General features: G+C 43.9%; 2 protein-coding genes across 2 annotated transcripts; both read left to right on the forward strand.

Annotated features, from left to right (window-relative positions):
• The first annotated feature begins 1,628 nt into the window (after positions 1–1,628).
• On the forward strand, positions 1,629–5,501 carry LOC137900309 (protocadherin-10-like). The gene is made up of 4 exons (XM_068744373.1): positions 1,629–4,154; positions 4,680–4,741; positions 4,818–4,930; positions 5,230–5,501. Exons 1-4 carry the CDS (start codon positions 1,629–1,631, stop codon positions 5,499–5,501), a joined length of 2,973 nt encoding a protein of 990 aa, XP_068600474.1.
• Positions 5,502–6,695: 1,194 nt separating this feature from the next.
• LOC137900310 (protocadherin alpha-C2-like) lies at positions 6,696–11,203 on the forward strand. The gene is made up of 3 exons (XM_068744374.1): positions 6,696–9,125; positions 10,809–10,904; positions 11,177–11,203. Exons 1-3 carry the CDS (start codon positions 6,696–6,698, stop codon positions 11,201–11,203), a joined length of 2,553 nt encoding a protein of 850 aa, XP_068600475.1.
• The last annotated feature ends 3,197 nt before the right edge of the window (positions 11,204–14,400 follow it).

Genomic DNA, 14,400 nt, shown 5'->3' on the forward strand with positions numbered 1-14,400 from the left:
GCAAGACAAAAAAAAGAGAATAGATGCTGTACAAATTCCCTCACAGCCATATAGCAGTCAATTATGTGAGCGGTCCCTGCTGTCAGTTTGCTGTTGGCTCTTCGTACCAGGTGGTGCATAGCATCTGCAATTCCCCACGAGACTATTAAAAGGAATTCTAAATAATTAGTTGCTCTCAGAAGATGCTGCATGGAGGACAGTTTTCCATTTAAGGGGAATGCACAACTCTGTTTCCAGCTAAAACCGCTTAAGTGTTAAAAGCAGCAGAATATAGGCTAACCTATTCTAATCCCACAGTTTAAAGCTGCAAAGTAGTTACAGACAAAGGGTTTGATATTCTACTTTTGCCCTTGAGTAGAAGAGTGTGTGTGTGTGTGTGTGTGTAAACGAGACAGAGAGATAATCTCTTTTGTATTTTTTTTATCCCTAAATGTGGGTCCCCTTATCCGAGCTACTTACTTTCTGCAGTGCGTAAGTGATGCCATGCACTTATAACTGTGAAAAGCAGGACAGCATGACCACAGAGAGGAAACCACATGTGCATCGCATGGATAGCTCTGGGATTACTCCTCACAAAATGTCTTAATTCCACTGTTCACTAATGATCCAGGGAAAATGCCCTCTAATCTCCATTCCATTAATTAAAAAGAGCACGAGCCCATGAAAAACCTCACCATCTGCTGCAGTTTCGTTCCTGCAGACAGATTGTGTTTTCAGCTTTTAACCAGGGGAACTGGGCTTTTCAGAGCAAACGGGCGGTGCATTGAAGTGGATGGTAAACGGATACAACCTTATCTATTCCAGGTTTAATACATTAAAATATGCTGAGAGAAGCTGTTTTAAAGAGGAGGGATAGCTGCCAGGATGATTTAATGATGTCTGGGAATTTGAGCCGTTCTCCAAAGGCTGACTTCAGACTCGAATCTATCATAATATTCCTCTGTTTCTATACCATTCTGTTTCTATACCATTTAATTAATATGCAGACCTTTTTTTGTTTGTGAAAATGCTATAATCAAGTCCTGTATTCCTCTCAAGGCTTCATGTGTTTCCTTTTCTCATTAAATTTAAGGCGGTTTGGGGTTAATGCCTCATCTTCTCGTTTTTACTTTGATTTCATTTTGAGCCCTGTTATTTCATCTTCCTTTGATAGAAATGGAAGGATTTTCAAATTGATTTCCTTCCACTGCTGTAGTTTGCTGCAGTGAAAAGTTTCACGTATACAAGACCTGAACCTCTGGACTGGTTTCATATACAGTATAAAAAAGTGAAAGGCTTTTCACTTCAAAGTGATAAAATGCTCTACTAAGGAACTGAATCCAGCTTGTATGACTTGTGTTCAAATCCCAGAGTCTGTGATGCAAGTATGCAGGAAAGATTACCCGAGCAGCTGCCGTTTCCCCCACCACTGGAGCAGTAGGGCCAATAATAAACACAAGCGCGCACACAAAACGCACACTAATCTGTGAGGCTAGTAGCCCTTGCACATCCCTTTCTATCTCTCCTCTCCTTTCTCCGGGCAGACAGTCGCTGTGCCAGACACGCCAAATGGCAGGTTTTAACCATAACGCAAGAGCGCATGCACTACAGTGAGTTCTTGGTGTGAGTTGTGGTGTTACTTCAGCCAGATGGACGCGCGAAGGACAGAGAAAAGACTGCGCGGGAGATGGAACGCAGTGTTTGCGTTGCTCATGTGTTTATTGGACGCGGTCTCTGGACAGATTCGCTACTCGATCCCTGAGGAGTTGGAGCATGGCGCGTTCGTGGGCAATATTGCAGAGGATCTGGGCTTGGATTTGGAGAAACTCTCCGCGCGCCGGTTCCGGATTGTATCAGGTTCCAAGAAGCAATACGTGGAGGTCAATCTGGAAAATGGGGTTTTATTCGTCAATGAAAGAATTGATCGTGAAGAACTATGTGAACAGAGTTTGTCCTGTTCCTTTCACTTGCAAGTGGTCATAGAAACCCCCCTGGAGCTGTACAGGGTGGAGGTGGACATTCTGGACGTGAACGATAACTCTCCTGGTTTCCCGTGGACAGAGTTTAATCTGGACATATCGGAATCTGCTGCGCCAGGATCCCGTTTCCCACTTGAGAGCGCGCAGGACTTGGACGTCGGATCCAACTCACTCCGCACCTATTTGCTGAGTGTCAATGACCATTTCCTTTTGGATATCCAGACGCGTAGCGACGGCAGCAAATTTGCAGAACTTGTCCTTCAAAGCGCGCTGGACAGAGAGCAGCAAAGTATGCATCAAATGGTCCTAACGGCGGTGGACGGAGGCGCGCCGGAGAGATCCGGCACTGCGCAAATTGACATCACCGTTTTGGACGCGAACGATAACGCGCCGGTATTTGACCAGTCGTTTTACAGAGTGAGGCTTCCAGAGAACGCACCTAAAGGCACAGTTGTCATTAAGCTCAACGCATCCGACTTGGACGAGGGTCCAAATGCTGACATAACATATTCGTTCAGCGGACACGCGCCCATCAAAGTGCGCCAGCTCTTTGGCGTGGACTCGCGCACGGGCGAAATCAAAGTCAACGGTGTGATCGACTACGAAAAGGCCAGGATGCATGAAATCTACGTCCAGGCAAAGGACAAGGGTCCGTCCGCCGTCGCGGTTCACTGCAAGGTGCTGGTGAACGTTTTGGATAGAAACGACAACTTCCCGGAGGTGATCCTGACGTCGGTGTCCACGCCGGTACAAGAGGACGCGCCCCCGGGAACGGTGATCGCCGTCATCAGCGTCACGGACAGAGATTCGGGTGAGAACGGGAACGTGGACTGTGAGATCCCCCGCCGCGTCCCGTTCCAGCTCCACTCCTCTTTTAAAAACTACTACACGTTGGTAACTTGTGACTTTCTGGACAGAGAGACGGCAGCGGAGTACAACATCACCCTCACCGCGCGAGATTCGGGCTCCCCGCCTCGGTTCACGAGGAAAACCGTTTCGGTCAGAGTGTTGGACGTGAACGATAACGCGCCTCGCTTCAAACAACCCTCATACGCGGTGTATCTAACGGAGAACAACGCGCCCGGCGCTTCCATTTGTTCCGTGAGCGCACGGGATCCGGATTCAGGTCAAAACGCATACCTCTCCTACTCCATACTGGAAGGTGATATACAAGGAATGCCCTTGTCCACGTACGTGTCCGTAAATTCAGACAACGGGAACATTTACGCGCTGAGATCATTCGACCACGAGCAACTGAAAAACTTCCAGATCACCGTCCAGGCGCACGACGCCGGTTTCCCTCCTCTGAAAAACAACGTTTCGGTGAGCATCTTTATTCTGGACCAGAACGACAACGCGCCAGTGATCGTGTCGCCCGTTTCTTCCCCGAACGGCACCGCAGCCATTGAAACTGTTCCCAGGTCGGTGGATGCAGGTCACCTTGTTGCCAAAATCCGAGCTGTGGACGCAGACGCAGGTCAGAACGCGCGTCTTTTTTACCAAACGCTCCAAGCGACGGACCCGAGTCTGTTCAGCATTGCGCTGTACACGGGCGAGATCAGGACGATACGGCCGTTGGTGCGGGACGACCCCGCCAGGCACAGACTGGTCATCCTCGTGAAGGACAATGGTCAGCCGCCCCTCTCGGCCACGGTTTCCATCATCCTGTCACTGGTTGACAGCCTGCCAGATTCGCAGCCCGATTTGGGCGACCTGTCACTGAGCGCGCGTCACAGCTCCAACTTCGCCCTGTGCGTAATCGTGTCTCTGGGCGCAATCTCCTCCACATTCCTCGTGGCTATCATCGTCCTGGTCGCGGTGCGGAGCCTGAAGGGCAGACCGTCCAACAGAGACTCCCACTTTCCCTTTATCTGCTGCTGCTGCTCTGGCCCAGCGACGTCCAGCAGCACAAAAGTGTTTAAAAAGTCCAACTTGAACGTTCGGGTGTCCGCAGGCGCCTCGGGCTGCGCGGAGACGGGCGGCGGCGGCGGCGGGGGCGCACTGCCTCAGGTCTATTGTTACAAAATGTGTCTGACACCAGAGTCGTCCAAAAGCGACTTCATGTTCCTGAAGCCTTGCAGTCCGGTCACGTCGGTCCAGCAGAATAACGCCAAGAGCGCGGATCACTCCACCTCCGGCTGGAGCGCATTGGAGAGTCACGAAATGGTCAACAACAGAGCAGCGACCCCAAACGAGGTAACATCAAATAGCGCAGCAGGAAAGGTTATGTTCGCTCCGTCTCTGTAGATGTCTATTTGTTTTAATTAAAAATGACAGCGTTGGCTGCAGGACATAGATGTCCCACTGCATTTGACACACCAGGGGGCGCTCTAACGCGCTCCACGTCGCCTTGTTTTGAAATGGTTTCAACTTTAAGGAGGAGATGTGGCAACTTTTTCCTCTTCTTTGCATTATGGGGTCTATGAATTAATTAATCAACGTGAGAAACTATGCAGTGTCTTTAATGGACTGGTTAAAACTTATTTACTGCCCTTAGGTTTTCCTGATCTCTCAGCAAATTTGATGTCAGACTTTCTTTAGTTGGAACTTATTAACTCGAGCCTGTCGGCACGAATAACTGGCTGCATGGAATATTCCATATTGTTACTAGATATTTCATGCAGGTCAAATTTGCATGAATATTTCATACAAAGACATAAGCATGCTGTAATTGTCTGCTTGAGTGTTTGTAATCTTTATTTTTATGTTATACCTGTTCAGCTTAAGTATTCAAACAAGGACTGCACCTTGACCAAGAACCAACGAAACTCAGCATACAAAAGGTAAACACATAACTGGACCATAAACACACACACACACACACACGCTAATGCTTAGGCCGTCTCTTCATGTTTTCAGGTATAGTTCAGCGAATATGGAGGGCACCCTTTCTCATCAGCAGAAATATGCTGCAGAAGGATTTTCCTGCCCTGTGGGACCACAGTACTGGACCTGGGGAAACCATGTGAAAGGTGGGTGGCCGCTGTGGAATTTATGCTCTTTATTTTTAACATAAAAGACGATGGGGAGGGGGGGATTTAGTCTGAGTAAAGTACAAAGCAGATAATACCAGGCCCCAAAACTGTAGGGGGAGATTTAAATGCACCAACGCAGGGATTATTTAAGGCCCCGCAAGGAGCACAATGCTTTAATGTGAAAAGGCTAAAAAATAATAATAAGAAGATTCCCTTAAAACCACTTTACACAGTTCAAGTGTATCCCGTGTAAATATGTGGTTTTTGAAAAAATAAACTGTAATGCATTTCTACAGACTGCAAGATATCTCTTCACGAAGGAGGGGTTCCCAACTATTCATGGGTTCCGAAATACAGCCAGCCTCCCTCCGGGCCACCAGACTACCAGCACAATGTGTACATACCCGGCACCACAACCGAATACAGCACCCTGAAGCTGGCATCCAGAGGGGAACTGGATGTGTACAACACGTTCTCTACTTTTGGAAAGAAAAAGAGATTCGTCTCACACTACGATCAACCGTTCGACCGAGATGATGGTCTTATAAGCAATGCTATGTATAAATGATAATTAAGTATACTGTAAATGTTGTGTATGGTTTCTATGTCATCCATTTTCTTCTGTTAATATTTGTAAATCACTTCTCCTGTGAAAGTTTTGCTCTCAGAAGCTGACAAGCTATTCTCCTGTTTGTTGTTGTTGTTGTTGTTGTTGTTTTTTGTTTTTTTACCATACATTTTTGTAAATGCTCAAATTTATGAGGAAAAATCAAGTCTGTTTAAATGATGAGGTTCCTCTTTTCCTCCACTAGAGGTCACCTTCTCCTCACAGATAAGTCTAAAGAAACAAACCAGTTTTTACCTCAAGTCTCTCCTTTATAAAACAAGTTCAGCGTTGTATTCATGTATTTGTCTGAGATATAATTTACTTGTTTCAGATTTAAGTTTGAACACACATAAAGTATGACATGTACAGTAAATTCAGGCTCATTAAGCCTCATATGACACAGGAAGTGATCTATCTATTTCCTCTCCTGCTTTACACACTGGTGTACAGATGTATAAATCAAGTTGGTGGCAAGATACATAGGTTTTATGAAAACAGCTAGAATATACAAATAAAACGCTGCAGCATAAAATATAATTATAAAATTCTTTCAATTATATGTACAAATATACTTTTGCTAATAGTAAATCTATCACCATGCTACCTGCATTAAATCCGATTAATTAGATGTTGTATATATTAAAGTGTATTTCAGTCCAAAATAAATGCATTATTATTACGTGTGAGTGTATTTGTGTGTTTGGTGGGTGGTGTCCAGACATTCTTGTAATTCTCTAAATTGTCACCAGATGGAGTTAAAGGAGATGATTACTGAAGACCAACCTCGTCTTATGTTGAAAATGTTTTAGACAGCAGTAAGAATAAATACTGACAGGAGAGCAAACTGCACGGCTTATGGGTCTGACCGTCCACAATGGACACTAAAGGATAACAGTAAAGTTGAACTTCTCATTTCACACTTTCCAGATGCGCTGTTCTTAATTTCAGTAAAAAGCCACCAGCCCACGCAGATGCCGCCTACGCCCCTGCACAGCACAGCCGTGAGAGCGCAGCTCCTCCAGCTGTCCTGTCGCCTGTTGTGTGTGTGTGTGTGTGTGGCCTCCACGGAACGCGCGGATGGAAGAATGACACCGGCGCTCCTCTTCAGCAAGACAACCTGATCCGTCTCCTTTTTTTTTTTTTAGATTAGAAACGATGGCGCTCGTCATTCCACCTTTACGCACGCGGCTGATCGCGGCTGCTTTTACATTTATTGCAATATGGGGATGCGCGCTATCCATCACGCGCTACTCCATTCCGGAGGAGATGGAAGCGGGCTCTTTTGTCGCCAACCTCGCCGCGGATTTGGGTTTGGATGTTCGCAGTTTGGTGCAGCGCAGCGCGAAGCTCGATGTCATTCACAGTAAGAATTACCTCGACATCAACAAAGAAACCGGGGAGCTGGTGATCCGCGCTCAAATAGACCGGGAGGTGATATGCATGACTAAAACCACCTCGTGCTTCCTGAAGATGGATGTCATACTGGAAAACCCCATTCGCATTTTTAACATCGAGTTAGAAATCATGGACATCAACGACAACGCGCCCGTGTTCCGCAGAAGGACAATGCACTTGGACATCTCTGAGGCAACCCCTCCCGGGGAGAGATTTTCATTGACAAACGCCGTGGATGCGGATGTGGGGGCAAATTCAATCAAGACCTACCATCTCAGCGAAAGCAAATACTTCAACATCGACATACAGACTGGGAGCGACGGCTCCAAATATGTCGACTTGGTGCTGAAAGGTAATTTGGATCGAGAGGAGCATGCCGTTCACAATCTGATTTTAACCGCTGTGGATGGAGGGGTGCCCCCCCGCTCCGGCACGGCCAGCATCGTCATCAACGTTCTGGACATCAACGACAACGCCCCCGTGTTCAGTCAGCCCGTGTACGCCGTCAACGTCTCGGAGAACTCCGCCGTGGGCACCGTGGTCTTGACCCTAAACGCGACAGATTTCGATGAAGGCACGAACTCCCAGCTCGTGTATTCGTACACGCTGTACACCTCAGAGAAGACGCAGGAGCTCTTCTCGCTCGATCCAAACTCAGGCGAGATCAAGGCCAAGGGCGTGATCGACTACGAGGAGAGCCAGAGCTTTGAGATGTTCGTGCAGGCTCAGGACAGAGGGGCGAGCTCGCTGTCAGGCCACTGCAAAGTCATGCTGCTCGTCACTGACCTGAATGACAACTACCCAGAGGTGGCCATCAAGTCTGTGAAAAGTCTGCTGACCGAGGACGCCTCTGTGGGGACGCTGATCGCGGTGATCACCGTCAGAGACAGGGACTCCGGGCTCAATGGAGAAGTGGTGCTCACTTTGAGTCAGCAGGAGACTCTGCCGTTCCTCTTAAACAAGTCCTCGGAGGGCTACTTTGAGCTGCTGGTTTCTAAGCCACTGGATAGAGAGGTCACAAGTAAATATGACATCACACTGAGGGTGACAGACAAAGGCTCGCCACCCTTATCCGAGGACGAAACCATCCGTTTGGAGATCCTGGACGTCAATGACAACGCACCTAAATTCCCCCAGTCGTTCTACACCATCCACGTTGCGGAGAATAATATACCAGGGGCGTTGTTGACATCTCTCAGTGCATTTGACCCAGATCTCAATGAGAACCAGTACTTGGTTTATTTCATAATGGAGAAGGAGATCGTTAACACGTCCATGTCAATGCTGTTTTCCATCAACCCTGAGAATGGCGATCTTTATGCTCTGAAGACTTTTGATTATGAGCGGGAGAGAGATTTCCTTTTCCACATCGAGGCTCGAGATTCTGGCGTCGCCCCGCTGAGCAGCAATGTCACGGTTCACATTATCATTCTGGACCAGAATGACAACACTCCTCTCATAGTGTCACCTTGGCGGGCGCAGGGATCTACTGTTGAGGAGGTGATCCCTAGGTCCACGGACAAGGGGCACCTGGTGGCCAAAGTGATCGCTATCGATGCTGATTCCGAACAGAACTCCAGGGTCACATATCAGCTCTTGCCGATCAGAGACACGACCCTGTTCAGCCTTGATCAGTACAATGGCGAAATCCGGACAACAAGAATGTTCAGTCACAGAGACCCAAGACAGCAGCAACTGGTGATTGTTGCCAAGGACAACGGCGACCCTGCTCTCTCTGCTACCGTGACCATCAAGATATCAACCGTGGAACATGTCATGTCATTTTCAGAGACCACAGAACTGCCAATAGAGTACGCCTTCACAGACTTGAACCTGTACCTAGTCATCGGTTTAGGGGCGGTGTCATTCCTGCTTCTGATAACCATGTTGGTTATCATCGTGCTGAAGTGTCAAAGGCCAAATCCGAAGTCCATCAAGATCCCCCCAGCCAACAGGAACAGTGTGATCAGCAGGAACAGTATGATCAGCCAGAGGAGTTCCACCATTGCAGATTCCACCCTGATCTCCAGTGATGCCTACTGGTACAGTCTATTCCTGGCAGAGACCAGGAAGGGCAAAGTGGTTGTGCGACAGCCCATAATTCCCAAAGGAGCTGGGTATTTTGTGTCCAGTATACCCAGGAGCATCGGGCCGAGCGAGACCACGGACTCCAGAGCGTCCACGCTGGAGGTAAGGAGAAACAAAGCGGTTGCTCGCTACGGAGGTGATTTGCCGCTAATGAGTGATGATTAAATGCAGGATGTTATGTTTGATACTAAAGGGATACTAAAAGTCAGTGAAGATAATAATTGCAATAATATTTGATAAGTTCAAGGACTTTTGTAAGACTTCATTTGTTTTTCCCAGTTGTGTATTTTTGCATCCAGCATGAAGATGAGAAATCTTTTGCTCTGATTTTCATTCCAATTCTTTTTCTAGGGAATACTATTTGCATTTTCACTGCATAATCAGGCCAGACTTAAACCCCCAAACTGAAAAGATGCCACAGATTGATGCCTTATGCAGTATGTAGGTCATTTACTGCAGATGCATTACATGCAATCATAGCATCACAAGTAGGCCTATGATGTGTTTGTGTGTGGGGGGGGGTTACTTCAAAGAAGCCCTGATATTGACAGGTTTTCTTAGAGGACAACAGCTACATGGCTGGTATCCTGTACATAATGCTGGGGGTCTGTCAAATCTCCAGCAGCTCTCCGCTGCACGGTCGTCTTTACTCGGTCCAGATGTTGTTTGCTTTTGTGCAGATGAGCCCAAGGGCTGTGCTGCAACAAGTAATCCGCTGACAGATTAAACAGTCTGATTGTGTGTGAATGCACAGGTGCATGGAGAGAGAGAGAGAGAGATTTCTGTCTGATGTTTCAAACCTACTGATGAATTTGTCTTTTTTTTTCTGTTTTTCAGTTCTCAAAATGAAAGGAAGTCCATTCTACAACTGGAGGTATGCTGGTTGCTAACTACATTCTGTGGAGCCACTGTCATTTTCTATCTTTTTTATTTGTCATGCATCCTTTTTTTGGGAGGGGAGGGGGATCAGAAGAAGTAGAAGTATATATATTGTTTTAGTTCCCAGTGCAGTGTAGTAACCCTTCGGCCAACACACCCTCCTAACTGGATAGAGCCTAATTCAATATCAGCGTCTGTTCCCAGTCTGACTTTGAATGTCTGAAATCTAACTTTGTTCCAGTGCAGTGCAGTACAGTGGGCATCTATATTTAAATTGGCTGGCCTCTCAATTGCAAAAACCTATCATCTTTTTTAGAGTGGAGATTAAGATAAAATTGGCTACTGGTCAGACTTTGCATTGTTGCACATCTGGATAGCTTGGCAGGGATTCTGGGCAAAGTGATGGCAGAGGCAGAAAAAAATGGATTATGGAAAGAACTGTCCTGAAAGTGTTCTCAGAATGTCCCTTGTCTGAGAGCAGTGACTGTATCAACTATCTCCACATCCTTACACACATATATATAATCATGTATTTTAAATTTGTAGAAAATGTTCCACACAAATTGTCTACTTTTTTTTCACTCCACAGATGTAATTCCAAATTACGTGATGCCTGCTTGTGCATGCTTTATTAACAATGTCTATCTATGCTTAATTTCTATACATCATGTTTTATATCAGATGTGTGTTATAAAAATTCAGAAACCTCAACAACACTGATTAGAAATGAATTGAAAAGCAAATTTGAACCTAAACAGAGACACAAGTTTTGGATGTTAAATGTCCCTGAAACCCAGTGGCATGCTAAAGATGGTGGCAGTAACCAGTTAACAATCCGCCGTTGCATGAGTGAGGCCTTTCTACAAGTTTATTTCGAGGTTGACTTCCCGTTTCGTCTAATTTTAGGTTCTGTCTCTTTGCAGGAACCCAGAAGAGAACTGTCCTGATACAATCATCTCTTCATCGGAGTCTCTGGCTGACACCGAGACTCTCAAAGCGGATGTAAAAACAGCCGTCCTCCCACGCTCCCTCTGCTCCGAGCTCATTCCAATCCCACATGCGCCAACAACCGATCACCTCTGCTTTCTGCATTCTTTATTTCTTCTAAGCATGAATCTGCATGGTTCTACAAAATGTACAAAATAATTGGCATTCGAATTGAAATAATTTATGATGAAATATATCTGGATATTTCTGCCGTTGCCTCACATCGGAAATAAGTCCCTTTTTTATGCTCTGAAATTCCTCAATGGACACTTTTGCCTTCTCTCCAGGGTTTATGCTATGTGCTGTCCTTCTAGAAACCATTTGTATATGTACCGTAAGTTGCCATCATGTCACCTTTTGTAAGGAAACATTTAAAACACGCCTATTTACAATACACACAAATCAGGGCGAATTTCTTCCAATGATCTGTCACTGAACTGCATCTGGTTAAGTTAGTGATTCAGGTTTTGCACTTTGTGTTATTTCTTTCCTAAAACAATAATATCTATGAAGTAACGAGTCCAGCCGGTCAGCAAGGATTAACTGGAAACATGCCCACGGTTTTGATTTTATTGTTTCGCCTTTTTTTTTACAGTGTTTGTTGTGCTCAACAGTGATGAATGTGTTAAGAATTGTAACAACAAAAAAAGAAAGAAAGAAAAAACGGGAGACGTGCTGTGTCTCTTCGTATTTGATTGTAGATAATGTAGTTCTATAGAAACGATGATTAGATCCAAGCAAAATAAGCAAAATAACTGAACATCAGGTGTGCAATTCAGACTTTATAAATATATGCGTGGATAAAAAAAACAACAACAACAATATCGCGTTCTATCAGAGTGGCAAAAAACACACAGTGATGTTAACCTTTATTTATTTAAAATACTGCCTCCTCTTGTTGGAATAAGTGAGTAATTGTTTGAGGAAGGTGTGCATTTTTATAAAGAGGTATTATGTTAAAAATTACAAGGGTCAAATATTAATTCTCTTTTCTTGTTAATAAGGTATTTACACACTTTAAGATATTATCTTTGCAGTTGTCAGACTGATAAAACTGTCAATTTAAATAGGAATTGCATTCATTGTAGACAGAGGAAATAATTGTAATAAATTGTAAAATATACAACGGCAGTGGACATTTAAAAAAAATATTTTGTCATGATAAATACTCTGTTTCATTTAAAACAAAATAAGGACATAAATTGTATTACCTTTGCCATGGTACAAGGAAAATATCAGGTGCAGGCAAAGTGTTGTTTTATGAATAGTAGTTTTTCTAAATTATTTACGTATTAAGTTTTAATGCTGCTTCTGTGAGCTTCTTCGATTTGTTTTGCATATTTGTAGTGTAGTGCATACCGTGTTGTTTCAATAGTCTGAATAAGTTCAAAAGAAAGTTAGTGTACTTTTCTTGACTTTGGAGGTAGCGCTGTTGCACTACAGTAAAGCCCAGTACCTCAATTTGTTAGAAATAAGAAGCTTAGGAGGATCACGTCTTAGGCTGTTAATGGTCAGAGCCCTTTGGTTGAGGTTAGAATGTTGGCTTATGTGAAGAGGAGAATTCAACATTAATTATAGATGCAGTATTCTAGTGCTGAGTCAACGAAGAAAAGACTATGCTAAACAAATTAGTTGCTTCAAAAGTATTATGCAGGTGACGGCACTAATTTTGATGCAACCACTGAGAAATGCAGCCCACTATTTCCAGATGCATTAAGCTACACACTCTGAGTCGGTGAAATCCAACCAATCTTTAACCCCGTCGCTGTTTCCTGGTGTTGGTGATGCACCGGTCTGCGCAGACGTAAACACAGCTGGCTGGCTGTTGAGTTAGTTAGCAAACAATTCCTGAACTGGTTGCTTCCAGCAGCGCTTAAAAAGAATACATTGCACATCCGATGAGCTCCTTGTGTGCCTTCTACATTTTAAAAGATGTATATGACTGTTGATGAATGAAATAATGGCATGTCATATAGTATCACAAATGACAGTTTTACCCCCCAAATGATAAAATACCTTGAATTACTGAAGTGTTTTTGGCTATGGGCTCAGCCCTTTTGACTCAGAGCAGATGCAATGCGAAGAACCAATACATGTATTTATTGCAACCTGAATTGCTTTATACTTTGTTGGTTTTTTTTATACTGTATTCTTTTTTGATATCTTCTGTATTCACTGTGATCGAATGGCTCGGGAGGTGTTTGTGCAAACTTAAATGTTTCTCATTTGTGCTCAAGATTCTGCTTTTCCTCTAATTTGACAGTCAGATTGCAAACTATACTTCAAGAGTTGCGTCATACCTAATCCAGTTCCATTCCACTTAGTGGGTCAAACTCAGTATGGGAGAGAATGGACTTGTTTTATTTTTTCATGTCGAGTTAATCGTCAGATTTTGATGTTGCATATGTGGCTTAAATGTTCTGCCTGATCATACTAGTTTGAATAAAGCTTTTTAATCTGTTGCGCTGTTGTGTCTGTAATTACAAAAAAATAAAAAAAATAAAAATACAGCAGTGACTTGTGGAATGTGACACACCCGCACATTTGTTCCAGTTTCACTCTTTAACGTACAGAACTATTTCTTGGGAATCAAAAAGCAAATGAGGGACATATTCATAGAAGCAGACAAATAAGAGCTTTGTCTGGATTAGTCAAAGCCTACAGCCAAATTGCTTGGTTTTGCTATTCACTATGACCTCACAGCCCTCTCAGTCTGCAGTCCTCTGACACTGATGTGCAAACGCCACATGAATTTATAAGAATATACAAGATATTTGAAGTGTACTGCACTGCCTACCTTAATAATAATTGCATGAAATGCATATATCTATACTAATTACTGCCAGTGACAAAAGGTAAATGATATTGGGTCAAATATAGTATGTGTAATTTAATTATCTTGATTAAATTAATTGAGATAAAAAACAAAAGTTAAGCAAAATGCATTTAATATGTAATAAAGGTGTAATAATCTGAATTTATGTTGCATATTAACAGTTTGGTGTATATGTGGCTGTCTGGTAGAACATGAGACAATAATTGATCAAATTGAAAATAGAGTTCTATAGCTACACCTCAGACTTAGTATTGTTGTGCTTCTGTGGATTCTGGGATATTACGGTCATTTCTTAGAAGCAATAAGATGTCTGATAGCAAGTTTGCCTTCATCTACATTACAAATAACTTTTTCCAATCAGATAGGCGGGGATATTTTATCAACTAAAATGAGTGACAGAGGAAGAATTCTGATGGAAATACCATAAACAGCTAATAAAGATGTAATAAGGTAAAAAGAAATTGAGATGTGACTTTTGAAGTAGTCATAGTTATATGATGTAGTAAACCAATGGTTAACCCTCATCTTACCAGCACTTTGCAACTGTGGTGCTGCCATACTAAAAGCCTTAAGGTTTTCTGGTTTCTTGTGCTTTAAATGGATTTGAAGTAGGTCAGAGGAATACGCATTGCACCTGTGGCTACATTCATCTGTGCTGAGTATTGCACAGTATGT

Source organism: Brachionichthys hirsutus, chromosome 10, assembly GCF_040956055.1.
Source record: "Brachionichthys hirsutus isolate HB-005 chromosome 10, CSIRO-AGI_Bhir_v1, whole genome shotgun sequence".
In the NCBI taxonomy this organism is placed as follows: domain Eukaryota; kingdom Metazoa; phylum Chordata; class Actinopteri; order Lophiiformes; family Brachionichthyidae; genus Brachionichthys; species Brachionichthys hirsutus.

What these genes read in the sequence shown, in the direction of transcription:
- LOC137900309 (XM_068744373.1), top strand. Translation starts at nt 1,629, where the DNA reads ATGGACGCGCGAAGGACAGAGAAAAGACTGCGCGGGAGATGGAACGCA. An exon ending in GAGCAGCGACCCCAAACGAG is followed by an intron (nt 4,155 to 4,679) that starts GTAACATCAAAT and finishes ATACCTGTTCAG; the next exon opens with CTTAAGTATTCAAACAAGGA. An exon ending in CGAAACTCAGCATACAAAAG is followed by an intron (nt 4,742 to 4,817) that starts GTAAACACATAA and finishes TCATGTTTTCAG; the next exon opens with GTATAGTTCAGCGAATATGG.
- LOC137900310 (XM_068744374.1), top strand. Translation starts at nt 6,696, where the DNA reads ATGGCGCTCGTCATTCCACCTTTACGCACGCGGCTGATCGCGGCTGCT. An exon ending in CCAGAGCGTCCACGCTGGAG is followed by an intron (nt 9,126 to 10,808) that starts GTAAGGAGAAAC and finishes GTCTAATTTTAG; the next exon opens with GTTCTGTCTCTTTGCAGGAA. An exon ending in CCGAGACTCTCAAAGCGGAT is followed by an intron (nt 10,905 to 11,176) that starts GTAAAAACAGCC and finishes CCTTCTCTCCAG; the next exon opens with GGTTTATGCTATGTGCTGTC.